General features: G+C 43.4%; 1 protein-coding gene across 1 annotated transcript in view; it reads right to left on the reverse strand.

Moving 5' to 3' along the window:
- STPG1 (sperm-tail PG-rich repeat containing 1) overlaps positions 1-27,286 on the reverse strand; it is a 40,456-nt gene extending 13,170 nt beyond the window's left edge. Inside the window, exons 1-5 of the mRNA XM_008574968.1 lie at positions 27,177-27,286; positions 21,244-21,362; positions 11,705-11,806; positions 7,878-8,048; positions 2,756-2,864 (exon numbers count right to left, since the gene is read on the reverse strand). Of these exons, the coding sequence (XP_008573190.1) occupies positions 2,756-2,864; positions 7,878-8,048; positions 11,705-11,806; positions 21,244-21,362; positions 27,177-27,237 (562 nt within the window). The 5' untranslated portion in view covers positions 27,238-27,286. The remainder of the gene's footprint in view (positions 1-2,755; positions 2,865-7,877; positions 8,049-11,704; positions 11,807-21,243; positions 21,363-27,176) is intronic.
- Positions 27,287-27,585: the final 299 nt, after the last annotated feature.

The following is a 27,585-nucleotide window of genomic DNA, read 5'->3' on the forward strand; positions in this document are numbered from 1 at the left end:
GGAAAAAAAAAAAAAAAAAAAAAAAAAAAAAGCAAAATAAAGCCTAAAAGTCTATACAACACTATGATGACATCTATGTACTCATGGACACATCTGAATAAAAATAGGTGGGAATCTAGAAAAGTAGAAATAATTATATTAATGATGGCATCGTGGGTGGTAAAACTATCTCAAATTTTCCAAACATGTAAAGTTGATTTTAGTTGTTTTAAATAAAATTTATTTTTCCATTGCAAAAGTACTGAAAACAACAATAGGACACATATGAGCAAGATTTTGTTGAAATGATCATCTCCAACGATGGCCAAGAGGAGGGAAAACATACACCTTTAAAAACAAAAGGATAGGGGCCAGCCCGGTGGCGCACTGCTACAGTGTGCCACTTGGGAAGCGCGGAGGCGCTCCCGCCGAGGGTTCGGATCCCATATACAGACCGGCCGCTCACTGGCTGAGCGAGGTGCGGGAGCAACACCGAGGGTTGCGATCCCGTAGCCGGTCCCGGTCCGGTATGGGTGCGACACTGAGGGTTGCGATCCGTTGCCGGTCAAGAAAAAAGACAAAAAGGGAAAAAAAAAAAAAAAAGGATAAATTCTCCTTGTGCTAAAGGGCATTTATTCACAAGTACCAAAAAAACCCTAATATTTTACATACTTTTAGAAGTAGCAATCCCACTTTAAGCAATTTATATAAGGAAATAAGCTTGATTGTAAACAAATAGTTACCTACAAGGACATTCACTGCTGCTCTATTCGTATTTGCAAACAATTTAGAACCACCTAAATTTCCAACAAGAGAGCATTTGTTCCTTGACTTACGGTACCACCATGTAATGGAAAACGTTATACATCCATTAAAAATGATGTCCTGGAAGGATTTTTAATAACACGGAAAGATGTTTCCAGTATGTGCTTAAGTTTTAAAAAGGGAGATATCAGCAGCATTTACAGTATTGGTATATATCTTATATCATCTTTCTGTTTCTCTCTCATATATATAAAAATATAAATCTATCTATGTATCTATGTATCTATGTATCTATGTATCTATGTATCTATCTATCTATCTATCTATCTATCTATCTATCTATCTAATCTACCAAAAAAAGGTTAAAGTAATGAATGAATTACAAAATATAGAAAATAATTATCTATCTATCTATCTATCTATCTATCTATCTATCTATCTATCTATCTATCTAATCTACCAAAAAAAGGTTAAAGTAATGAATGAATTACAAAATATAGAAAATATTGAGAAGCAAAAGCAAGGAAGAAAAGGCATTCGTGTTCCCACCACCTGGGCTGAATGGGTCTAGATTCAAATCCAGCTGGAGGACTCTGGGCTGGTCACCTACTTTCTATGTCTGTGTATCACTTTTTCTTATAAAATGGGGATAAATAATAGCAGCTCACACTTTTGGAACACATGATTACATGCTGAGCAAATGCCCCATGGGGTTTGGGAGCATTCAATGAGATAACGAATGTGAAGCCCCTGGCACACAGCGGGAATTTAACAAATGCTACTATCCACCTCTCCCCATCCTGCTCTGTGTTACAAGGGGGTGGGGCCCCCTCAGGACCCTCCTGGGAGGGAGCAGGTTGCACGTGATGGCTGTGGGAGTGCCTACATCCCAGGGCACACTGGCGGTGCTCTGGCCAAGCCCCAGATGCCAGCTTTGTTCTACTGTATAAACAAACAAGGTGGGGCTTTGCACATGGGTGATGCTAGGCAGTGGAGCTCTGACCCGGGCTGAGCCTCCTAATTAGCACTGGTTTTGTTATTCAGCTTCAGACTGATCTTCTCAACTTTAATCTGGATTTGCTGAAATCTGACATGTGCTGCAGTTTTACCCACACCCCCAGCAAGAGGCATGATTGCAGAAGAGAACCCTCCCTGCTCTTCTTCCAGCTCTGGGGCCCAAGGCTTGGGGGTGGGGAGGGGGGCGGTCTTCATGACCCATTTGGGATGATCTGATATAATTGGAAGTCTGAGAGCAGAGGAGAGGTGCCCAAGCCCAGCAGGGAAAACTCTTGCACGCAAGCTCTTGTGTATTCCCGAATCCTGGAGGTTCCAGAAGGCACAAGGGAATGAAGGGGAAAATGGGCCCCTCAGTCAGACACCGCTGGGCTTAGGTCTGCCATTTACTGGACGTGTGACATTGGGCAAGTCATTTTAACTCTCTGAGCCTCCATTTCCTCATCTGAAAAACAAGGCTCAGCTCACAGAGCTACGGGGACAGATGTGAGGATTGCATGAAAATACTGAGCATGGAGCAGGTGCTCAGTAAACAGAGCTATTACCCATGGTTTTATGACTAGATGATGAAGCCGCCTGTAGGCATAGGAGAAAAGGAATACTCAGAGCGCAGAAGGATCAGGATGTGTCGCCACACCCGCTGGCTCCCTCCCGGCCAGTGCCTGTGACAGCACCCAGGTACATCAGTTTGCACACTTCTGAGAGCAGAAGCTCCTTCCCTACCTGGCCGCCCACAGCAGGTGTGCCTGGTCATGCAAGGGGAGGCCAAGAAGTCTGCTTAGGGGGACCATTTCCTGATCTAGCTGTTGTTCCCCTGGAGGGGGACAGCTGCTCGTCTTTTCACCCTTTTCCTCTTCATTCAGTGCCTGCCTCCTCCTCCTCCTCCCCCAAAACCAAACTCCTTCCAAAGAGACTCCCTATGAAGGAATAGGTGCCCTGCAAACCAAATCTGGGACATTAACCATTAGGTCAAGGCCAGTGCGAGGCAGCTGCTTACCTGGGGCAGGTCCTGTTTCAGTAACATCAAAAAATCCTCTTTGGGTTTTTGACATAAACCCGGCTCGGGCACAGACATTGTTTCTCTGCTTGCAGCAAGAGACAGAGGCCTGGGGGGAGAAAATAAGCCATTTGCTCAGTGCCTTCCCTTTCTTTGTCTTTGTCATTGTGCCTGGACAAGTAGCAAATTTAGGTAAAAAAAATAGGAGCTGGTCAGTTAGCTGAGTTGGAGTGCAGCCTTATAACACCAAGATCATGGGTTCGGATTCCAGTAAATTTGGGTAAAAAATAAAATTCAAACCTGTCCTTCTCAGAAAATAAACAGACATGAGCTGAAAAGGTCACACTGACTGTGCCTTCATCATCACCCCAGCTTGAATGGTCTGAGTTTAAGATCCCCAGCAAAAGTCTGGTGACCCAACACGGTATAGAGGACAGTGCCCAGAAAGCACAGCCTGAAGACCTGCTTTCAGGCTCACCTCTGCTGAGGACAGGCTGTGTGACCCTGCACAGGCTGCTTAGCTTCTCTGAACCTGAGTTTTCTCATCTGTAAAATGGATCAGATAACCCCTGTTCTGCTTGCTGTAGAGTACTGTCAGGGGTGGGGGATGGTCAACAGAAATCATCCATAGAAAAGTTTTTTTTTTTTTTAAGTGTGCGATGCTATACATGCAAATTATTTTCGTTATTTTTTCTATTTTTTTCATTCTTTTCAGGACATTTGGTCCTACTAACCTCACGCTGATCTCTGGGTGCATTCCTCGCTGTTCAAACAGTCCTTCTACAAATGCAGAATTTGGGGCACACAAGAGAATAACATCATTTAAGACTGTGATCGGAACTGTAAGCACTCCCTTATCTCAATTTTCCTGGACTGACCAGAAATTAAGCATTTTGGCTGATCCATGCAATATACATTCGAGTGGCTGATGCATTCAGAACTCTAAAAATAATAGGGAACATCAACCCTGAGATCATTCGTCTGTTACACATGAATCATGCATATTTTAAATGCCAGCTTGCAGTCTCCAGTACTTATTAGATAACAGATGCAATAAAAATTATACCTGTGATTGCTGGGAATATTTACCAAATGAGTGAAACTATTTGCTGAGGCCAGGATGGTTTGATTTTCTGTGATATTTCTTTGTCAAAAAAATGTTTCTCAAGAAATGCAGATGGCATTTTGATTTGTGTTTACAAAGGTGGAGGAATTTAGCTTTTCCCAGGATCCTAATGGCTAGACTGCATGCAGAGAGGGCGAACGAAAAGAGCAGATGGAGACGGGCTAATTAATGGACACAGGGAGAGCAGCCAGGTTGCCAGAGCAGAGGTAATAACACAGAACCAGGGAAAAGGATTTGAAGCTAGGAGTGGGGGTCGGGCAGCAAAGGCACAGGAAGGCCGTGACGGACCTCAAAGCACAGCGTGGCTAACAGGATTATCGCCTTTCCAGTCCCTGCCATTTGACTCGACCGTTGTTCTCCTGGTCTGAAAAAGCCTCGTGTAGACAAAACAGTACTTCAGCTTTATTCTTCACCCAGACAAAAAAGCAACTGAAAAGAGGAACATTTTTGTATACACTGAGTGTGTCGCTGGAAGATTTCACCATTAGACTAGGCAAATATTCAGCAGGTTGAAAAAGAATGAAGCAGATTTACTGCATTGTCATGGAAAAAAAATCTAAGATATAGTTAAGAAGAAAATGCATATGTACTGCATACAGCATAATCCTAACACTGGTGGGAGGGATGGAGGGAAGGAGAGAATATGAAAGACATTGATCTTTGATAGTGGTTTGCTTCGGAGAGTAGAATTATAAGGGACTTATGCTTTCTAGTTCATGGGTTCCTGCAGTGCTTGAATAAATTTTACGATGAGCACGTATTATTTTCAGACTCATTAAAACAATAATGAACAACAAACATGCACCTAAAATTGATATACTGGTAGAAGGACGAGATTCTGACTTGGGATTAACAACTGTGTAGTACTGGAGGGGTTATTCCTTTGATGTCATAAACATTGACCACATGCTTATTGCACGCAGGACCTGCGCTGGGCACTGGAGACAGCTGGGTGAAGGAGCATGCAGCGGGTGGAGGAGGCAGACGCACGAAACAGCCTTCAGCTACAACAAGGAGGACAAGGAGAGGGGCGTCACACTGACCACGTCAGCGCCTATGTTTGACTCCCAAGTAACCTGGCCCTCTCCCGGGAATGGAAAAAGTGCAATGGCCAAGCGCCTTTATTATCACTTTCTCGGACCATACCTTGTCCTCTCTCCTGCTAGCATAACAGTCTCCTCACTGGTTTTCCAGAACCCACTCTTAACCCACACTGCACACTGCAGTCCATCTTCCACACAACAGCTGGAGAGAGCTTTTTCAAAAAGTATATCAGATCATACCACCCCCTACCTCACACGCCCCTCATGGGCTTCCCAGTGCACAGAGAACAAAATTCAAAATCGCTCCCTGATCTTTAGGGCCCTGATGAATCGGCCACTATCTATCTGGCCTCCTCTTCTCTTCCTCCTATCTCACACTGTGTTAGCCATTTGACCTTGCAACTCCTCGTATTCCCAGTGCACAGAGAACAAAATTCAAAATCGCTCCCTGATCTTTAGGGCCCTGATGAATCAGTCACTATCTATCTGGCCTCCTCTTCTCTTCCTCCTATCTCACACTGTGTTAGCCATTTGACCTTGCAACTCCTCGTGGGCTAAGCTGTCTACTGTCCCAGGACCTTTGCACATGCTGTTCTCCTCAACCCTGGCTCTTCCTTCAATCCTTGGGTCTCAACCTCAGAGCCTTCTGACCATCAAATCTAAAGTACATGGTATTGCCACCCCTGTGCCCCATGTATTCTCTCTCAGGCTCCAACTGTTTCTCTCCCTCAAAGCTGACTGCAGTTTGTAATTATTCCATTTGTCTGTTTAGTAGTTCTTGTCTGATTCCCCAATGGAATCTGAGCCATCACCAGCCTGGCACAGAGCAGCAACAGGACCCATGAAGGGAAGCTTGGCAGGGCCACAACAGGGTGACTCTGATCATTGCCCAGCGTTTCACCTCGGCCGTCCGCCTATGCCCACTGATGTGCAAATGACGCCTTCAAACTGAGTAACTTCAGGCAAGTCCCTTCACCTCTCTGAGCCTCAGCTTTCTCTTCTGTAATTTGAGAATAAAATAATCCACTTCACGGATTGTTGTATTAAATATGATGAATACATAACTCTTAGACCAGCACTTAGTCCATGAAAAGTGCTGCTTCATCATCATCCTTGTTATTTTCAGGCTTCTGATTATCCCAGGGGAAGACTTTCTAGAGCTGAACTGCCCAGTACAGTAGCCACAGGCCACATGTGGCTAATGACCTTGGAAACGTGACTGGTTGAAATTAAGATGTGCTGTATGAATAAAATATACTCTGAACTTCGAAGACTTAGTACGAGGAAAAGAATCTTCCTAAAATATCTAGTTAATAATTTATATATATATATATATATATGTATATGTGTGTGTGTGTGTGTATGTGTATATATATATATATATATTTTTTTTTGGTCTTTTGTCTTTTTTCCGTGTCCAGCAACGGATCGCAACCCTCAGTGTTGCCCCCGTACCGGACTGGGGACCGGCAACGGGATCGCAACCCTCGGTGTCGCTCCCGCGCCTCGCTCAGCCAGTGAGCGGGAACCGGTCTGTATGTGGGATCTGAACCCTCGGGCGGGAGCGCCGCCGCGCTTCCCAAGCGGCGCACTATCCAGTGCGCCACCGGGCCGGCCCTATATATATATGTTTTAAAGATGACCGGTAAGGGGATCTTAACCGTTGACTTGGTGTTGTCAGCCCCATGTTCTCCCAAGTGAGCTAACCGGCCATCCCTATATAGTATCTGAACCTGTGGCCTTGGTGTCATCAGCACCATACTCTCCCGAGTGAGCCATGGGGTGGCCCAAAATTATAATATTTTGGATCCACTGGGTTAAATAAAATATATTAAAATTTACTGTCCCTGCTTCTTTTTGCTTTCTAAATGCGGCTACTTGAAAATTTTTAAATGACATATGTGTTTCCCATTATATTTCTATTGGACGGTGCTGTCCTAGCAGGCCCTAATATTGCTTTGAGCACATTATGATTGATTGAACCAATCATAGAAGGTGAACAGGATCTTTGTAGTCAGAAAAATAAATATTACTTATAACTGTTATAAAAGGAAATTGAAAATGAAGTATTCTAAGACCAAAATAATTTGAAATACGGCATAATAATATTAACATCTTATTGTAATTTATATCTTAGGCATTTCAGAGTGCTTTCACATTTGTTGTCTCATTTGCTTCTTATAATAACCCTGTAGGACAAGCATAATTAATTCTATTTTACAACTGTGGCTCAAGAGAAAACGTGACTTGCCCAAAGACGGCCCCACCGATCTCCGTGTATTGTGTGCCGTGTGCGCTAGTGCTATGCTAAGCACTCAGCGTAGATGATCTCAATTAAAATTTGCATTAGCACGGTGAGGTGGACATATATCCCTGTTCTGCGGACCAGTCAACTTAGTCCAAAAAAGTTTAAGGGACTTGCCCAAGGCCATGCAGTTAGAAAGTGGCAGATTTGGACCACACCTTCCTGAATCCATCTCCTAACTATCCTTTTACCATTTTGCCTTGGTGAATACAAAGCATCATAACTGGCAGAGTACTACTATTAAAAAACCAGTTTCCTGATATGGTGAGTTAGAAGTTTATTTTTCCTATAAGAACCTAAAAAGTAAATGAATAGTGCCTGCAGATAGAAAGAGGTAAATAATATACCCATTGTAACAGATGAGAAAATTGTGACCCAGAAAGGTTATGTGAAGTGATCAGAATAAGTATTCCTTGGGGTAGTGGTCTTCCCATGGCTGCAAGCTGGCCTCGGTGTTGCTACTCTGTTCTCTGGGCTCTACAAATTTTCTACGAGAGCCTTGCACTGCCTATGTACCCTCGGGAGTGAACAAATGCAGACTGGCTTACCAACTGCATTAACATGCTATTTCCCCAGACTCCCCTTTCCATTTATTTTAGTAAACCACTCATTCAATATATATCTAGCAAGCATATGCAATGTCCTTACATTGTAATGGTTTGGTGCAGGAGTTTCAAATCTGAGAACTTTCTCGAAGATCGGCAACTGGAACATGCTGGAACAGGAATTACTGAAGTCTTTCTTTGAAATAAAATCTGATGGGATCGTGTAAGCATTAGCTGCAGGATGTTTAGAAACGATGGTGTCCAATCGGGCACGCTGTGAGGAGGAAGTCAAAGGAATCAGCGTTGTCACATAATCTCAGGGTTCTGAAGGACAGATATCAAAAAGATGGTGCCCAGCACCAGCTCTAAAAGCATTTTGTAAAAGGTGAAACTCTAGCAGGTAGCAATGATAAACTGACCTCGGGCTTTGAGAATTTGCTTTTGGAAAATGCTAGTTCAGACCTGTTTTCACTTCTGTAAACTAACTCAATTTATTCATCTTCTGTTTGGGACGTGGCAAAAATAATTTTGCCATAAACGCATTTCCACCCAATCCTGTTCCAGGCCACTTACTCTTGACTCACCACCTGTTGGGTAATTTCTGTGATGGGAAGTTTTAGACTCTCTTCCCCCAGCCGAGGCTTTCCTTCTGAACAGAACCTCACAGCTTGATTTGAAGGGTAAAGGATCTGAACTGCCTAAACAGCGAGCTTGTTTCAAACATCTTAAGGGCACAAGGCCCCACAGAGCTTGCTGTCCACCCATGCCTCCTGCCCCCCACCAAATTACTGTTTTCATAAAACCCTACAATATTTTTGTTGTTTCAACAGAACCGATCCCACTCCTTTCAGGAAGCCACGATGAACTATTTTCAGCTTTTTAAAAAACAAACACAATCGAATGTTTGCCAAATGAACAGGGACAAAAGCCATAGAAACTCACTGATAACATCACTTTACCCTAGGATAGCATGGCAAGTATTGGAATCTGATAAAACAAAAAATTTCCCATTATTTTATGGTTAAAAGCTTGAGAACATTGCCCTGGGTTTTCTCTGCTTGATAGGGGTCAATAACTATACAAGCCTAGAAAGTGGGGGAGGCTGAAGGAAGGCGTTAGCCCCCCCGCCCCCACTCTGTGCTTGGTGGTGATGGTTTTCAACACCTGCTTATGGACCACCAGTGGTATGCAGGTGGGTGCAATACCAGATGCAGCAGTGTTCTCGTCTAGAGCCTAAGTTGTTCAGAGCCTAACCTGGGTTTGAGTCCCAGCTCTGCCTCCTTCAATTGTTAAGAATTTGTTGATATTCCCAAAAGAAAGGTCATCGCAGCCTTGTACGCGCTTTGCCTCTGTATTTTGGCCAATAGCTAACCAAGTACTTTCCATGTGTGGTTGCATGTAATCCTCATGACAATCCTGGGTAGTGGAATTATGATGATCCCCACTTTACAGGTGAGGAAACTGAACTGCCTCAGCTAGGTAAGTGGTGGCACCGACATCCTCACCCAGGCACTCTGCCTCCACGGTGTTGTAGGGACCGGACAGCCCATTCTAAAGAGGAATGGGTTGAGGCATGGCCCTGGAGTAACAGCAAACTTATTTGATCACAGAATAGTCTTTGGTTTAGAACACCTATTAACATACATTGTGGAAAACATTGTCCTAAAAAATTCCCAGTAGAGGCAAAGTTCCATAAAGTATTATAAAAGAATTAGTCTCAGAGTGTAGCTAACACTCACTCAGCAACACTATACATCTACCTCTTGGTTTACTTGCCAGGCTTGTGGTCTCCAGTCTGGTCACATGCTAGCATTTATGAACACCTTTCCAGAACATACTTTTCCAGAACCACTCCTGCCACCATACAAATATGAAAAGGCCATCAAAGTTTCCGCCCACCTGCCTCATTTAACTTCCTAGTCAGTCCTGTGAAAAATTTTGGAGCAATGTTAATGTTAATGAAAATTTCGGAATATGTTAATGAAGCTCTTTACATCATTTGAACTTAGAGAGATGACAGGTCCTCTCAAAAGGCTGGGTGTAGGTGTTCCAACAGTCATCAGGAAGTTTCTAAAATTTATAGACCCACAGAGTTTTCTGGTCAGCCTCCCCCATAATCACACTCCTCCTGGTGATTCTGATCTTTCTCTGATGAGGGCTACTTTTAATTCCCTCAAAGTCTTGGGATCTGGAAATGGAGGTGGCGCGAAATGTGAAAGTCACTAAAGAGGGGTGGAGATACGAAATTCTCATCCAGTGCAGAAAGGAACTAGGTCAGATGTGGGTATCTCCTGACAGATCTCCATCAACCACGGAAAGCCCCTGCCCAAGAACACAGGAACTGCAGTGTTTAGAAACCTAAATTCAAAGTCCCATATCCATCAAAAGGAGAAGAGGGAGCCTGAGCAATTCACTGTCTTCCTTCTTTTGGGTATCATTCTGAATTTTTTTAAAGACCTGAAAGGGCAGATGAGATTCTATAATACTCCGATCTTCCCTTGGGTCCCTTCTCCAGACAGCCCAGCCTTGTCATTTGGAAAGTTACTGCATGTGAAGCCTAGTAGGGAATTGATTGTGTGCTCTAATTCAGTCCCATTTTGGCACCCAGAAGGAATGGGCAGTGCCACTAGTTAGCAAAGAGGTTCTCGGAGAGAAAAGCTAGGTGTTGCAGGAAGTATTGTTTGTGACTCAGGTGGTAACAATCATAATATTTAGCATGTTTATAATGCTTCGCAGTTTCAAAGAGATTCACTCACTGCAATGTTCATTAATTTGCCCAGCGCCTCTGGGGAGTCTCTGCTTTTATGAGGCAACTAGGACACAGAAGGGTGACGTGCTTGAGGTCACATCAAGAATCCACAGCTGAGTCAGGATTAGGTCCTAAGGCTTGTCTCCTGTGCCAAGACGTCGTGAGACGCCACTTCTTTTGCCAACTGCTTTTAAGTATCTTTCTCAGCAGGGCCGGGGGCAGAAAAATAGGTAGAGGCGTGGTTGTTCTGTGAACTCACTGGGGGCAGGTGCAGCCTCAACTTTGGCAGTGGGAGTTAACTCCAAAGCTGGTTTGCTCCTTGAGTATTCAACTCTGCCAAACTCAAATTCCAATGAGAAGTGGTTGCATTCGGTGTGTCTTAAATGGTCCCTTTGTGTGGTTTTTTTAAAAAAAACAATTCCAATGTCAGGCATCATAATACAGCTGTGCAATAGATTATTATAACTGTTAAAGGGACAAAAAGGCATATCTGTTTTGTTAATGTTAAAGTCTGGGTTTGCTTTTTTTCTCACTTTTCTACCTCAGCAAGCCTTACCCTAGTTTGACTCCTTCCCCTTACTATATCTATTTTTCTTGCCAATTAATAAATATTTTTAAGAAAAACACTATCCTTGCCCAAGTCTGCCCAAGCACTTCATGTGGCTCTTTGATTGTGAGAGGCCTCAACAAAGATAAAGTCCCACATCTCACAAAGACGAGGGATGGGGGCAGGGGATGACTCAATTTCAGGCCCATTGGCTGCTTTCTTTTTTGGTCCCATCAGATTTCTCAATAATTTGAATAACCCAATTAGATTAAGTGGTGTAAAAATCATATTAGGGCAGGATGTGTAAGAGTAACATTTTTTCTGGTATGCCTAAAAATCTCAGGAAAACACTTGCTCAGAACACTCGATGATGACAAAATAGGTTTTAGATGATCAGGTTCTAAATATCCCTCTAGCTTCTCTTCCTACCCGGGCAATATGTGACAGTGGGAAAATATTACTCAAAGACACGGGGTCCAATTTACCTGCATGAAATTTGAGAAGGTGGTTACTCTCCTAATTAGAACCATGAGCCTTTGGAGAGAAGGGACCAGATGTCCAATATACAATTAGGCAAAGAATGAAGGCAATTACTGACCAGTTAACACCCTTACTCAAGACCAGGGGCTCTCACCATGGAGGGAAAAGTGCATGTTCCTTTCTTGGACAATGAGACACTGTTGAACACTGGAGACTGGTGGATGACGTTGTAGAACCCAGGACCTGGGACATCATCCTGAAAGGGAAGAGAATGTGGCATCATTCTGTAAGCTTTACACCAATGAACACTACGGCTCACTGCAACCTTATAGGACAGGCACCACCAGCACCTGGAGGATGGCAGCCAGGCTCCACCATTTCCTAGAATGTGGCATCATTCTGTAAGCTTTACACCAATGAACACTACGGCTCACTGCAACCTTATAGGGCAGGCACCACCAGCACCTGGAGGATGGCAGCCAGGCTCCACCATTTCCTAGCCTGCCCAGTCTCCATCTCAGTTACCAAGAGGTGGGGCTGGAACTCCGGCCCAGGCTGGGACTCCCAAAGCCCTTCTCTTTCCACTAGGCCATACTGCATTCCAAAATAATGCTGTTGTTTTCATGTCTTTAGAGAAAGGAGCATAAAATGGGATAGTACACATGGCTGATGTGCAAGTCAGCACGTATTGATTGAGTGAACCAAATCCACGGCAGAGAAAGGGTGACCAATTTCATGTTAACCGCACCCCACCTGACTCAGCTTCCTCCTCAGCCTTTCAGAAGAGAAATCAGGGAGTGTTTCTGTTTATAAAGCAAAATGAAACAAAAACAACCTTCATCCCAAACAAGACCATTTCTAACTCTCAGACAAAAACAGGCAAACTCCTGGGGCTCAAGTGCTAAATGATGCAGGTATGTTTGAGAAGAATAAACAGAAGTGGAATTCTAAGCTTGTTTCCAAGGTTGCAGTTAATTGGGTTTTCATCTCATTTCCCATGCTAGTTACCAGGGGGAAGTAAATGTTGACAGAAGTTGGCCAAGCAAGTGGTGTGAAATGAAAGGATGCTCCACTGTCGCGGGAGTTTACTGGACACCTACTTGGTGCCAGGAGCTTTTCAAAGTTTGTGTCATTTTCACCATCACCCAGTGAAGAAGGGATTACTGTGCCCACTTTATTGACGGAGACACTGAGGCACATGGAGATGAATTTGCCCAAGGTCCCCCTGCTGTAAGTGGTAGTACCTGAATTCAGCACTAAGTGCATGGTGTGTGCCGTCTCCTTCACTCCTCACACAAGCCCTTTGCAGTGGGAGTATGATCACATCCCCTTTAAAGAAAGTGAGGCCCAGAGATGTTGGTCCCACCGCTAACAAGTGGTGAACTCCAGGTATGAACCCAGGCAGCCTGACTCTAGTGCTTGCTATCTCCAATCTCTGCCACCCAGGTTCATCCTGTCTCCATCATCCCTACTGCCTTCCTTGGGGCAAAAAGAAAGCTCAAGGCACCATCGGTGCCTTCCAGGACTTTCTGGTCTGGCTGGAGCAGTGTGTGATTATAGTGTATTGTAAGAGATAGGCTCACAAGTGGTATTACCAGGTTCTGTGATGAATTTTAAATGCAATGAATCCTCACACCCTTGTCCTATGGCAGGTGGAGGCAGGGAAGCTGGCATCTGCTTTACAGGTGGTGATGATCCCTAGTGGACAGAAGGGGAACTGACTGCCCGGGACAGTGAGGCAGGTGGCGAAGGGTGAAGCAGAGCCACCAGGTACACGACCACCCCAGCCTCCAGGCCGGGAATTCAGAAGAATCCTGGCATTGCGGGTGCACATTCGAAGGGCTACGGGGAAACAAGAAACAGATTTTTCTAGGGAGCTGTTTGCTGGGCAAACATCAATTTGTTGAGTGCTTACTGTGTGCCAGGTGCTGTTCTGAGTACTTCACATGTATTAGCTCATGTAACCCCATTATAAAGATGAGAAGATGGGGCCAAAAGAGATAAGACCCAAGGTCACATAACTTGTAAACGGCAGAACCAGAATTGGAAGCCACACAGTTGGACCACAGAGTCTACTCTTAACCCCCAAACCGACTAACTCTCAAATGAGATTGTATAGAATAAAAGAAAAAAAAAATCCCACTGGGTTACGAATCAGGAATTCTAGTCTTTGTGTTGCTGCTAGCTAAGTGATCTTGAGCAAGTCATCTCTCTGGGCCTCACTTTACTTATCTGTATATGCAAGGTGTTGGGCATCACAAAACCAACTAACTCTCAAATGAGATTGTATAGAATAAAAGAAAAAAAAATCCCACTGGGTTACGAATCAGGAATTCTAGTCTTTGTGTTGCTGCTAGCTAAGTGATTTTGAGCAAGTCATCTCTCTGGGCCTCACTTTACTTATCTGTATATGCAAGGTGTTGGGCATCGGGGTGCTTTTGAGCTTCAGAGTCCCTGAATCAAGAGAAAGTTGAAGCGGGAAGTGTAATTGTGACTCTTCTAGGGTTAAACAGCGGACAGTGAAGACACACACAGCTCTAGCTCCCAGTCTATCATCACACTCTCACCATGACCATCAGTTCAAAAGAATTTTTTGAGCATTCATGTGTGTCTGAGGAGCCACGGTTATCCGATTAACATAAACCTGAATGGCTGCTCCATCCCACCCTGCCCAGTTACATTAGAATTTCAGATTAATAACGAATAGCTATTTTAGTATAAGTATATCCCATGTAATGTTTGGGATATATTTACACTCAATAGTTGTTTCTACCTTAAATTCTACTGTAACTGGGCATCTTGTATTTTTATTTGCTAAATCTGACAATCTCCTGGACCTTAATCATACTTTAATTCTGCCACATTGCAAACTGGCTTGAGTCCAGGGCAAACAGGAACAGGACTGTTACCTCTCAGCCTGGAGGAATGGAGTGCTGCCTGTTTGCTCTTAGTGAATGTCCAGGGAGACTCCTCCAGGCAGCACCAGGTTGCAGTCAGCCAGTGGCAGCTTGCAAGGGACACTGTTAAAAATTCAGAAATTTTGCTAGTGGTAGCTTGAAATTGGCCAGGGTGGGAGTATTTACACCCCAGAAATTGGCAAATGATACAAATCAGAACTTCTTTTTGTGCAGGGGAGAGCTGGTTTACCAGCACACCACTACCTCCATGCAACACCCAAGTACGTGTGTGTGTGGGAAATGTCCAGCTGCAGAGAATTTAAGCACTCTCCTGCAACTTCTACAGGGGGTGGATGGCTCTCTGGGAGGGCAATAAAAATCTAGACCTTTCACCTGTGGGATAACAGTTCACGTGACTAACATTTTGCAAGTCTGATGAGTTTAGGCTTCTCAAGGTATATCTCAGAAAACAAGAATCCAAATTGTGGCTGGTGTGAACTTAGCTGCCCCTTGGTTCCTTGACCAAGACCACCTCAGAAGGCAAAAACCAAACAAACAAAACAAAACTGGTGTGGGGAGGAAGAAGGGAGGAGTGTTCATGAGAGGTCTATGACTGCCTATCGAGGGCTTTATTGGAGCACTGTGTCCAAAGTCACACTGCTGTCTCCCTGGACTGCCTCACCATGAGGGGACTAAATGAGCCAACCTCAGGATCCACCACGGGGAATCGGTTCCAGGACCCCCCACGGATACCAAACTCCAGGGATGCTCAAATCCCTTACATAAAATGGCATAGTATTTGCATATAAACCAGGCACATCCTCCCGTACACTTTAAATCATCCATCTCTGGATTACTTATAATGCCTAATTCAACGCCTACACATCACTTCATTCGTGTGCATTCAATGGAGTACCCAGCGTGAGGCAAATTCGAGTTTTGATTTTTGAAACTCTGGAATTTTGTCCCCAAACATTTCTGATCTGCGGTTGGTTGAATCCACAGATGGGGAAGCACCGGATATGGCGGCGTACACGTAAACGGGGTAGGACGGTCCCAATGCATGCCAGCCATTCTCGTCATCCTCATCACTGCTCTTCACATCGCCCACAACGGCCTCAATGGGGCCAGGACCCTCCCTTGGGAGACCTTCAGAATGGGACTGAACAAGGGCTCACTGGCCCATATGTTCCCATCCCCCACCCAATACACATCTGGTGACATTTGGTGGAAACGCACTTTGAGAACTCTTTTGAAGGATGAAAGTCCTGGATGAGCAGCCTCTGCATGTGCCACGAGTGGGACGATGATCCACATTCACTTGACCTTGGGATAGGTTTGGAGAGGTAATGAGGAGGAGGGGAAGAGAGAGAGTGAGCATTTACCTCCTCACCCCAGACATCTCCACGGTTCTGGCAGGTCTTAATATTCTGCAGCCTGGAGCAGTTACATATTCACACACCCTGGCTTTTCTAGTCCTGACTTCATAAATTCCGTCCAGTTAATACTTTCATGTTTATCAAATCAATGGTTTGTCAAACTCTTTCCTGGCTTAGAAAATGTGGTCTAAGTTAGATCACTGGCTAAAGAGCACATTGGAAGGATCTGCCCTTTGACTCTTCAGAGATGTTCCATCTGCTTTGGTCTATTTCGGGGGTGACTAGCTGGTGTTTCTCAGGTGAGCACAAGATGAATGGGAATGAGGAGTTTGCTATAAAGAGGAGGAGGACATGCCTGAGGTGGAAACAGCCCTGTCCTGTGGTTAATCTACTGGCAAAACTGCGCAGGAACTGGAGGAAGCAATTCTCTCTTATAAATGCCCCTCGTCTGGGGGTCTCAGGTCAATAGTCCATCCACCCTGTTGATTTTATCCAAGGCTAGAAAGCCCTTACTCAGTCTGATTGTAGCCAAAGAGGTGAAGAGAGTATGGGCCAGAAGGCTGGAGAGCTGGCATCTTCCCCCAGGACACGTCCCCTCAGTGGGCCTCTGTCCCCTCACCTGTGAACTGGGGACAGGAAAGGTGGTAGGAGATCTGGGGTTTTCCAACTCTGCCCCTGGCCTCCGTGAGCGACCTGAAAACAGAGGCGGCTGCGGCTTCAAGCAGCTGTCCTCCTTCACCTGTTTCACAGATGGGTCCCAGCATGAGATGCTGTCACAGAAAGGGGTTCTGGTGCCACAGAGGCCCTCTGGTTGAACTGTCTGTGACTCAGACCCGCCCTTCCTCCTCCTGCTTCCTCCTGCCCTTGGTGCCGCCCCCGCCTGCACCCATGTCTGGCATCACAGTGTCCAGCCTCCGAGCACAGGCGCAAAGGGAGAGGCAGCGAGTGTACTTCCAGCAAGAAAACACCCCTTTTTTGTCCAGAATGGGGCAGGGTGCCAGAAATGACAGGTCCCTGGGAGCTCCAAGGGAGCAACCAGGAAAACTGGAGTGAGCTCCATTGAGACTGTTTCCTTAAAGGAGTGTTTCTTCGTCTCCCAGGTGAAGAGGAGATGTGGGGAAAGCAAGGGCATCTGTGACAGTGGCCGCCTGAGCAGACAAAAATGGGGACAGGTCTTCACCCATGGCTGGCCTCAGACAAGAGAAGACAAACCTGCATTTTCAAAGCATTAGTTAAAACCAGGCCTGTTCCCGAGAGTACCTATGGTCCTCTTTTTCAGTGCCCTTCTCTTTGTCAAATCTGGTATCGGCTTATTAGCAGCTCCTTGAAATCCCCCGAGGGGGATGTGGGTGAAAGTTCAATTCAACAGACAATAATTGAAACCTATTGTGTGCCAGGACCTGTGCTAAGGGGCGAGGATACGGGTACAGCCTGTTGGCAGCTTGCAGTTTCCAGGAATAGGATGTACGAGGCACAGCACAACAGATGGACATGCTCTCTGACTCAATGGGAAATGTGTACACTTGAACTGGGGTCGTGCATTCAATCCACGTTTCAGGGGCTTGGGGGTCTGGAAAGATGAGCAATGACTGCTGCCCAAGGAGCCCCAGGAGGGCGATGGAGATAACATGTGCACACATGTTACCATTGTGCCACGTAGAAGGCAGTCAGGGCATAGGACAGACCTGTGGGAGTTGCTTCCATCCAGGGGAGACGCTGGGAACAGGGTCTGGAGACCAAGAGCTGCTGCCTGGTTTCCTCCTCGCTTTGCCTGACCCTGGCTGGGCAAATTACTCAACCCTCTTTTTGTCTCAGGGTCATTATCTGAAAGTGGGGATAATGATGGGACTTTTTAGCTCACAGGGTTATTATGGGGATGAAATGAATTAATAAACGCAAAGGTCTTTGAGGGGTGCCTGGCATGTTGTCAGTGCCAACTGAGTGTCTGATATGGCCACGAACATTTCCTGCAGGCCACTTAGGAAGGGGAACTGGTGACTGATTTGAAGTCAGGCTTCACAGAGCAGGAAGATAGGACAGGCCCTGCTGTGGTTCAAAAATGCAGCTGAGGGCACATTTGGGGTGATTTTCCCCTTGAACATGGTGATCTCTGCAAACTGAACTTCCTTTCATTTAGATATCCTTCACATATAAAACATCCCTGGTCCACTGTCTTACTAAGTTAATAAGTGAACAGTATTAACTTTGTAAGATTTCATCACAAATTAAACACTGGTCAGCTTACCATTTGGGAGAGTAAGATTTACTGGCAGGCTATGTATGAAATTATTGTGTATCCCCACCACAGAGGATATTGTGAATCCCCACCATAGAGGACACAGTGCCCAGTATTCATTCATGGTACCAGACTGGAAGGATCAGGTTTGGAATCATGGCATAGTAACTTCTGGCAAGGGCCTACCTATTACAACACCCTTACTTTTAAGATGAGGAAAAAGAGATGCAAAGACATGAAGTGGTTTCCTTGGGGTTCTACAGTTTGGGAAACAGTGAGCACGATCCAGGGTGAAACAGAGACAGAAAGAGGGAGGCGGGGGAAGAAAATGTCCAACAGGCTCCCGGGCTATGCTCTGTCACACAGATTAGGCATGTCCCTTCATGTATGCAAAATTACCAGCACATTTGTAAATAATTATAAAACGTTCAAGAAAACAGACTTCATTTCTAGCAGCCAAAATTGCCAGTCCGGACCCTGAGCTCTGTGAAGGATGCCTTGTACCCAGCAGTCAGATTCTTATGGGGAATGTGAGCTGGGCAAAGAGGCCCAGATGTTTCCCTGCAGAGTTAGCCCGATAAGGTGAGTGCACATTTCAAAGGGCACCGATTCTCTGTGTTAAAGATGTGCTAAGTGGGTCACAGAACTGAGGTAAGGATACGAGCAAGTCATGAGATCAGGCAAAAGGGTGTGTATGGATAATTTTTAAGAAGGGTGGTGAGCCACTGGGGTTTTAAAATCTGTTTTTAATTTGCATTGCCTCACTAAATTATTGGGTGCTGTTGCACAAGATCCTTAACTTCTCAAAGCCCATTTCCCTCAGGAAAAATGAGAACAATGAGCATCGAATAAGAATCTGTTTTTCTGTTTTTATAACTTGAGGAGACCTCAGAAATTATATAATCCAAGTTTTATGTTTTTTTTTTTTTTCCTTTTTGTCTTTTTTTCATGTCCGGCAACGGATCGCAACCCTCAGTGTCACGCCCGTACCGGACCGGGGACCAGCAACGGGATCGCAACCCTCGGTGTTGCTCCCACACCTCGCTCAGCCAGTGAGCGGGAACCGGTCTGTATGTGGGATCCGAACCCTCGGCGGGAGCGCCACCATGCTCCCAAGCGGCACACTGTAGCAGTGCGCCACCGGGCCGGCCCAAGTTTTATGTTTTAGATGAGGAACTAAAGCCCCCAAGTCAGGTGACTACTCTAAAGGCACACAGCTAGTGACAGAGTAGAACACAGGGAACCTGATTTACGAATCCCACGCCCTTTCCTTAAATTCTATTCTTATTTACAAAATACTTACAAATAGTTAGATGAAAGTTTTCCCATTGTCAAACTAATGTGACCATATCTGAAAGGCTAAAATCAGATTTCTGAGCTAATTCTCTCTGTATTTGAAGCTGCCTGTAGTTTTGGTGGGCTGCCACCTGGGGTTCCTTCGGTAGAAAATGTTCTGAAAAGCAATAGCATTTTAAAATGCTAACTTTAAAAATCAGCCCATTCAGTTTCTGGATTTGAGTCTTCAGAAGGAGATCACATAGGACAGAGCCTACACACAGGTGACATCTTTCCCTATCTCAAACTCGGTCTGTTTTGCTAAGACCTTTTCAGAAATATGCTGACTTTCATAGACCAAATTTATGGCTTTGCAGGCCACAAAGGCAGGTGTGGTGCTACGTGTGGAAAGAGCGAGAGGCTTTGGAGTGAGCTAGACCTGGGTTGAGGTCTAATTCTTTCAACGTTGATTCAGCAAATATTTATTTTGAGTCTCTTATATGCCAAACCCTGTGTTGTGTGACTTCGGGTGGGTCATTTAACATCCCTAAGTCTCGGTTTCCTCTTCTGTTAAATTAAGATAATAAAACCTTCCTTTTAGCATTGTTCTGAGGATTAGAGATACGGCCTAAAAGTGATGTGACGCACAGTAGGGATAAGTAAATGGTGGCTGCTATTATTTTTTTTGGAGACTGGGCTGCAAATATCCTAGAGATGGACAATATATTATGATTAAATTGACAAATGGGAAACCAGACAGAAAATGGGAAGGAGACACAGTTAAACACAGAGTAACTAGAGAGAGAAGGGAGCTTACAAGCAAATATTTATTGTCTTTGGGGAAAACTTATGTTATTTAAAAATATGCGTGTGTGAGAGAGAGCATGTCTGTGTGAGTGTGTGTACACCATATTCTCTATTTTGCTTTGCCAGAATCATAAAATATCAGAAGAGGAAGGAATTTAAAACATTGTTTGGTTGCTGTTCTCACTTGTGAAGGAGGAATCAGGCCAAGGGGTAGAGGGGCCCGCAAAGGCCCCAACTCCATGCCTCACCCGCATTCAGGACCGAGACTTCCTTACTCCCTTCTCTGCCATCTAGGCAGGGTGGTCAAATGAAAACCATTTTTAGAATGCAGCGAAAGGTAACTGAGACGATGACTCCTCCAAAAGAACGTTATTCTAAAGGTGTTGGTTAGATGAAGAAAGGAATGAAAAATCTAGAATTCTCAGGAGGCCTGTGAGTTGTTTCGGCCTCCTGATGGTGAAAGAGGAGCAGGTCAGACCTCAGAAATCTCAAATAAAGACCCGTCACACAGAACTTTCCAGATCAGAGAGGAAAAGAGATACAGGGACATTTCTGGAAGAGGGTGGGGCTCGGAGAATACAGAAATAGGAACAACACGTTGTCAAGGGAAGTTTAAGAAAAAAAGGGAGTGGGCCTCATGGCAAAGGTAATTCTAAATTTATTAGACTCTTTCCTCTCATGTGGTTTAAAGAAAGTCATGTGATATCCTCTCATGTTAAAAGGAGTTGGGGGGAGGAGGTTTACCTTTTACTTGCTACCCATGGGATTTTTTGAAGTTAAAAAAAAATTATAATTTTTTATTTTTATAATTTTTGCTTTTATAATAATTTTAAAATATATTTTTTCTTAAAAATATGTTTGGTTCTGTTCAATATTTTTGGCACCATAAGTCCGGACGTGGTTGTTTCCCCCAAATTTATTGTTTCTCAAGTACGTTCTTACAATCCAGTCAGTGCACCCGGTTGGAGAGGGAGCTCTGGCTCCTTGGAGGACACTGCCCTCCACTGTTCACACACAGACGCACCAGCTAGGCAGGACACGCTTGTCCTGGGAGGCTAAAATCCACACTAAACATAAAGAATCTCTAAGACGTCATTACCTGTTTATGGTAAAATCTCCTGGCTTGACTATTAAATCCTTTCTTTTCTGATTCTGGAACTATTGAAGCCTGGAATTTAAAAGGAATAGAGGACTGTGTTGGATATGCAGCAGTAAAACCTAAACAACAAAAATAGAATAAAGTAAAAATTAGCAGAAGACAACGAATTAACAAATGCAGAAGACACAGAAGTATACTCGTATATTAAAGTCTTATTTTAAATGGAATAGAAGAGAAATTTGCCTTTTGACAGATAAACACGAAACCAGATTTTTAAAAAAGTATTTCCCACTTTATTTTCTTTCCCTCTTGGTAATTTATTGGGTTTTTCCCCCTTCCAGCTCTCACACTAGTGAGACTCAGTCACATAGAGCACATTGAAGATGACTGTCCCAGGGGAAAGGAAGGATATGACAGGAAAACATTCCTGCCAGGCAGGAGGGGGACACAAAAACTATTCTGGGAGCAGCCTGCAGAGGAGCAGGGCAGGGGACAGAACATGCATCCTCACTCCTGCTCAGACTGGAGTGGGCTTGGTCCCACTTCTCAGGGCATTGTGCCAGACAAGTATAAGTTTAGGTTCCTGCTTTGAGAGACATGAGTTTAAAAGCAGAAAGGGATCATTTACAGAAAATCAAGCTAAAATGTTATGCCTGGGTGGTGATGTGTAAATGATGTATAAACTACCCCCCTCCCACACAAATCTGGGAGACTGTCCACCATTGCTAAAACTCTGCAGGCAGCATCTGTCTGCATAACGGTTGATGACAAACCTGTGAATGTAACAGAACCCAACTCCATTTTCTGGAGTTAGATGGCTGATAGCTTTTAAGCCTCCCCACCCCCTGCCCTTCTGACCCACTACTCGGCAAACTGAGAAAGCCCAGATGCTCCCTCCTATGGTGCCAGCTGGAAGTTCATGCCGTGCACACCCCTGGCCTCACTCCAGCCCCACCTCCTAACCCCAATAAAAACCCCAAGCAAGTCTCCGAGTTTCCCTGCTCTCTTGAGTCCTGCTCTCTCCAGAAAGCCTCTTCTGTGAGTGGTAAACCTTTTCATCCACTCTTGATGAGCAGGCACGGGGCAACCCAGTCTTGACTTTCCAGCCAGATTTTGGGTGGGGGGTCCATCTTGATTCTGTGGGCTGCTCAGAACAGTAAGCCAAAATTATCTTAACATCAGAGTCCTAACCCCCACCACAAAAAAAAAAAAAAAAAAAAAAAGACACAGAAGTAGAAAGAAGCCAAGATAAAGAAAGAAGGTATGTGTTGGCAGTGGCAGGGGGTGATATGCATGAAAACTATCATGAAGGCCCATTTCTTAGTCTTTGCATTTTTGAAAAAACAAAACTTTTCAGAGCGGGAAGCCAATGCCAATAGGAGCCCCTCAAGGGATATTATTATGAGCAGGCTCTGCGGTGAGGAAACTGAGGCCTAGAGGGACAAAGTTACTCATCCAAATCACAGTGATTAAGTGGAACAGCTGGGGTTTGAACACGATTTGGTTTAATGAGCTCTTAAGCTCTAACCTGTGTTTCCTCTTCCTGAGCTTGGCCCGTAGTAAGTACTCAATAAATGAATGAATGAAATAACGGGGAGAGGGACAATCTAGCCCAATTTTCCCAGGTTGAGAATGAAGCAAGTAAAAGAGGCTGAATATATGTTTAGTTAGAAAATATCTGGAGATATCAATATACTATATATTTATTCTCTTGCTCTCTTCTCCGCCCCCCCTCCCATTTAAGTAGGTAGATGCTTATGTATTTTTTTGCTTTAAGGGAGCTACATAGCAAATCAAAAAGTAGAAGATGCAAGGCTTTTTAGCTTTTGTTTCTAAATGCCTAAGTCCATAGGACAACTAAGAGGGTTTGCAGAGTGGGCAGTAAGGAAAGGGTGTTAAAAAAAAAAAAAAGGTAAAAGGAAGAACATTCTCCCGGGAGAAGGAAAGGTTTCTCCTTGATTAAAAAGGAGATCAAAGGCTTCTGGCTATAGTGGACTGACACGTGTCAGAGCAACACTCTTGATGAGAACGATCAGAAAAATAGGATTTTTAAAAACATTCTGGATAATTGAACTCCTACTTCCAGCCAAAATGGGACTGGATTTGCCCTCATAGTTAGGGTAAAAAAAATTTTAAATGAGCAAAATATAAGAAATAATCAAAACCCTGGACATCAGGCAACAAATGACAGGGATCCCTAAGAGAAGAGAAATAAATGATATTGGCAAAAGATTGCCCCCAGTTTATGTCTGGAGAATGTTTCCAGGCCACAGCACAGGAAGGAAGAATTTAGGTAGAGCCCAGATGTGGATCTGGGAGTTCAGAAAGGCCAAGACAGCTAGAGTTCACAGAGCAGAGTACCAGAGAAAGGACAGCTACAGAGACGGAGCCAGGGAGCTCTGAAGCAGGTTCCCCTCAAGACGTATATGTGAGAAAACTACCCAAGGCTGGGGAAAGAGCCAATTGAAAGATTTAGAGTGAGCAATACCTGAGACTTACACAGGGCCAAGAATAGCTCCTGTTCCCACAAGTCAGAGTGGCAAATCTCATAATTCATGGAACATAAAGTAGTGTACGAAGAGAAGAGTTTTGCCTCAGAACTAGGGCAAAATTACCCCTAGACTAAATGCTTCTCTGGTTCCAGCTAACAAAGAACAGATTGGTGAAGTGTCTGTTTAGTAAATAGATAAAAAGCAGTTCATAAAATCTAGTATCCTCTTATGATTAAAAAAAAAAAAACCCTAGCAAACTGGGAATAGATGCAAACTTTGTTAATCTGATGAAAGATACCTATAACAAAAGTCTAGAGCAGACGTGATACTGAATAGTGAAATATTAAAAGCTTTCCCCTGAGAAAGGTAATGAAACTAGCCTAACTGCTATCATCCTTCTATTCAACATTAGACTGCAGGGCTCTAACTAGTAAAAAAAAAAAAAAAAATGTCAAGAAAAATAAATAAAAATATATGAATCAGAAAGGAAGAAATAAGGTTGTCCTTATTCACAGATGACAAGATTATATATGGAAAAATTTCAAAAGAATCTATAGATATCCTTTGAGACGTAATAAATAAATTTAGCAAGGACACTGGAATCAAGACCAATATTCAAAAGTCAATTCATTTTATCTCTATAACAGCAATGATTAGAAAACAAAATCAAAATATTACCATTTATAGCAGCATAAAAATCAAATGCCTAGAATAGATATGATGAAGATATGTAATACCTCTACATGGAAAACTATAAACCATTGAGAACAATTTAACACAACTTAAATAAAAGATATACATGGATTGGAGAAATCAATATTGCAAAATCAAAATATTACCATTTATAGCAGCATAAAAATCAAATGCCTAGAATAGATATGATGAAGATATGTAATACCTCTACATGGAAAACTATAAACGATTGAGAACAATTTAACACAACTTAAATAAAAGATATACATGGATTGGAGAAATCAATATTGTAAAGATGTAAATTATCCCTAAATTGATTTCTAGAATCAATGCAATCCAAAGCAAAATGACAGTAGGCGTTTTTTTTAAAGATATTAATAAGCTGATTGTAAAATTTTTATGGAAATGCAGTGGGACCAAGAATGGCCAACATTAACAAAGAAACATGAAGCTGAAGGACTTATACTACTAGATGAAGACTTGTTATACAGTCACAGTAATTAAGAGAGTGTGACATTTGAACAGAATAAAGAATCCAGAAGTAAACCTGCATATCCATGGACACTTGGTCTATGACAAAGGCAGCGATGGCAATACAGAGTAGAAGAGAAAGAACGGCCTTTCAATAAACGGTGCTGGGTCAAGTGGATATACGCATGAAAAACAACAAGGGCTGGCTAGTGAGCTCAGCTGGTTAGAGCACAGTGTTGTAAATTCAAGGTCCAGGGTTTGGATCCCTGCACCAGCTTGCTGCCAAATAATCAAAAGAAAGAAAGAAAAAACAACAAACTTGCACATCTTCTTCATATCATGCACAAAAACATTTCCAAGTAAATTGTAGATGTGAAAAGTAAAAGAATACAATTTCTAGAAGAAATTATCTTGGGATGGGCAAAGATTTCTTAAATAGGACAGACATACCCTAACCACGAAGAAAAGACTGATAAATTAGGCTATAGTAAAATTAAGAGCTTCTGTTTATTAACACATCATTAAGAGAGTAGAAAGGGAAGACACAGACTGGGGAAGATATTTACTTTATCTATAGCCAACAAATGACTCATTTCTAGAATGATTTAAAGAACACCTGTTTTTTAAAAAAAGGTAGAAAAAATGGGCAACAAACTTGAACAATCACTTCTTCAAAGAGAATATCCAAAAGGCCAGCCAACATATGAAAAAGTGTTCAATCTCACTGATCAAATGGCAAGGCAGATTAAAACTATATTATAAACTTAAAATGCTGGTGAGGATTTAGAGCAACTGGAATTCTCATATATTGCTCTTGTAAGGAAGTAAAGCTGGCACAGCCACTTTGAAAAATTGCTTGGCAGTATCAAATAAGCCTATCATAAATATACCAAAGACCCAGCAATTCTACTCCAAGGTATAGGCCCGAGAAATACATACATATACATACCAAAAGATACGTACAAGAATAGTTACTGAAGTTTTATTCATAATAGCCCCCAAAACTGGAAACAACCTAAATGTCCTTCAGTAGTCGAATGAATAAATGAATTGTGGTATATTCAAACAGTAGCGATTAAAATAAACAAATTACTGATACATGAAACATGAACTTAAATCTCTCAAACATAACACAAGTGAAAAAAAGCCTGAGAGAAAGAGTTCATATTGTATGATTCATATTTACATAAAGTTCAAAAAAAAAAAAAAGACTAATGTTATTAATGATATGTCAGAATATATAGCATTTACTTTTGCAGAGCAGAGAAGGCAGATAATTTCTGGGAAGGGACAAGACAAGGGCTTCTGGGATGCTGTGGACATTCTACATCTTGGCCTGAGAAGTGATTCCATAGGTGGTGTTTTCATTGTGAATATTCATTAAGCTTTGCAGTTATGACGTGTGCACTTTTCCTGAATATACATTATACTTCAATTTAAATAAATATTAAAGATAGAGAAAGCAAAATCAGAGGATGGGAGGAAGAAAGAGAGGTCTGTCCCTGGGTTTGACAGCAGCAGTGACTCCGGGAACCTACCATGTTGGGTGTGGCCCAGAATTAGTGAATACTAGCAAACCCAGGGGAGCGTGTGGACTGGGACAGCAGAGATCTCACCAGTGTGGATGGCTGACCAATGACCTGAGTACTCCTTCCCTCACCCACCCAGCCTCCCACCACCCCATCACCTCTTTCTAGTGGGAAAGATCCAAACTCGACACCCACAAGGAGACAGGATTTGTGCAGATAATGGCTGGAGTTGCTCTGTCCAAAAACCCAGCAGAATAGGAGCTTACAGTCAGAACTTGAGTTTTCAGAAATAAAAAAAGCAAGGTCTCTTACACATCTAAATTTGAGGACTAAGGGGCTGGCCGGTTTGCTCAATTGGTTAGAGCCTGGTGCTGACAACACCAAGGTCCAGGGTTTGATCCCTCTACCGGCCAACCACCACAATAAATAAATACACAAAAATAATAAAATTAAATAAATGTGAGGGCTAGGAGTTTTGCTGTATACGTAGAAATAAAAGTCTGCATTTGTTTGTTGAAGACACTCCTTCCTTCTCCTATCATCCTTTCTTCTCAAAGTTTCTTCCCAATCATTGCACTTGAAGCATGAGACCTAAACTAACCTATCTGATGTGCCTTAAAGATGGTCTGTTTTGTGGGTATCACCCAGGATTTACTCTATCCTCCCCCAGTTTTCTCTTATGTACTATAACAAACATATGTCAGGAGCTCTCTCCTCCCCACAAAGGCATGTGTGAAGTTCACTCGACCTTTCTTTACTTGTTTGGGATGTTTGCCAGGGCGTTTGTCTTTCTGTGCGGAGGTGTCCATGTCAGCACAGTTCTGCAGTATGTTCCATTGGTATCATGGAAACTTCCACCACATGTTCTTCCGAGCACCTGAAATAGTGAAATACAGCATTTGAAGGGATCACTTCACATTGTTGTTATCACGACTGGGTTTCGTTCTATGTGCAGGATAAACTGAGAAACCTTGTGCGTGGAGCCTGAGATTCACTAAGTTCTGTGACCCTAAGTCCCAAGCATATTGTGCTGCCTGTGGTAGGGACTTCGTTAAGAGTTCACTCTTGATGTTTACAGAGTTACTGAAGCCTCAGATTTTATTTTCATTTTATAAATTTACTTTTTTTATGGCTTTACTGAGATATAATTTACATAC

Source organism: Galeopterus variegatus, unplaced genomic scaffold (assembly GCF_000696425.1).
Source record: "Galeopterus variegatus unplaced genomic scaffold, G_variegatus-3.0.2 Scaffold1123, whole genome shotgun sequence".
NCBI lineage: Eukaryota > Metazoa > Chordata > Mammalia > Dermoptera > Cynocephalidae > Galeopterus > Galeopterus variegatus.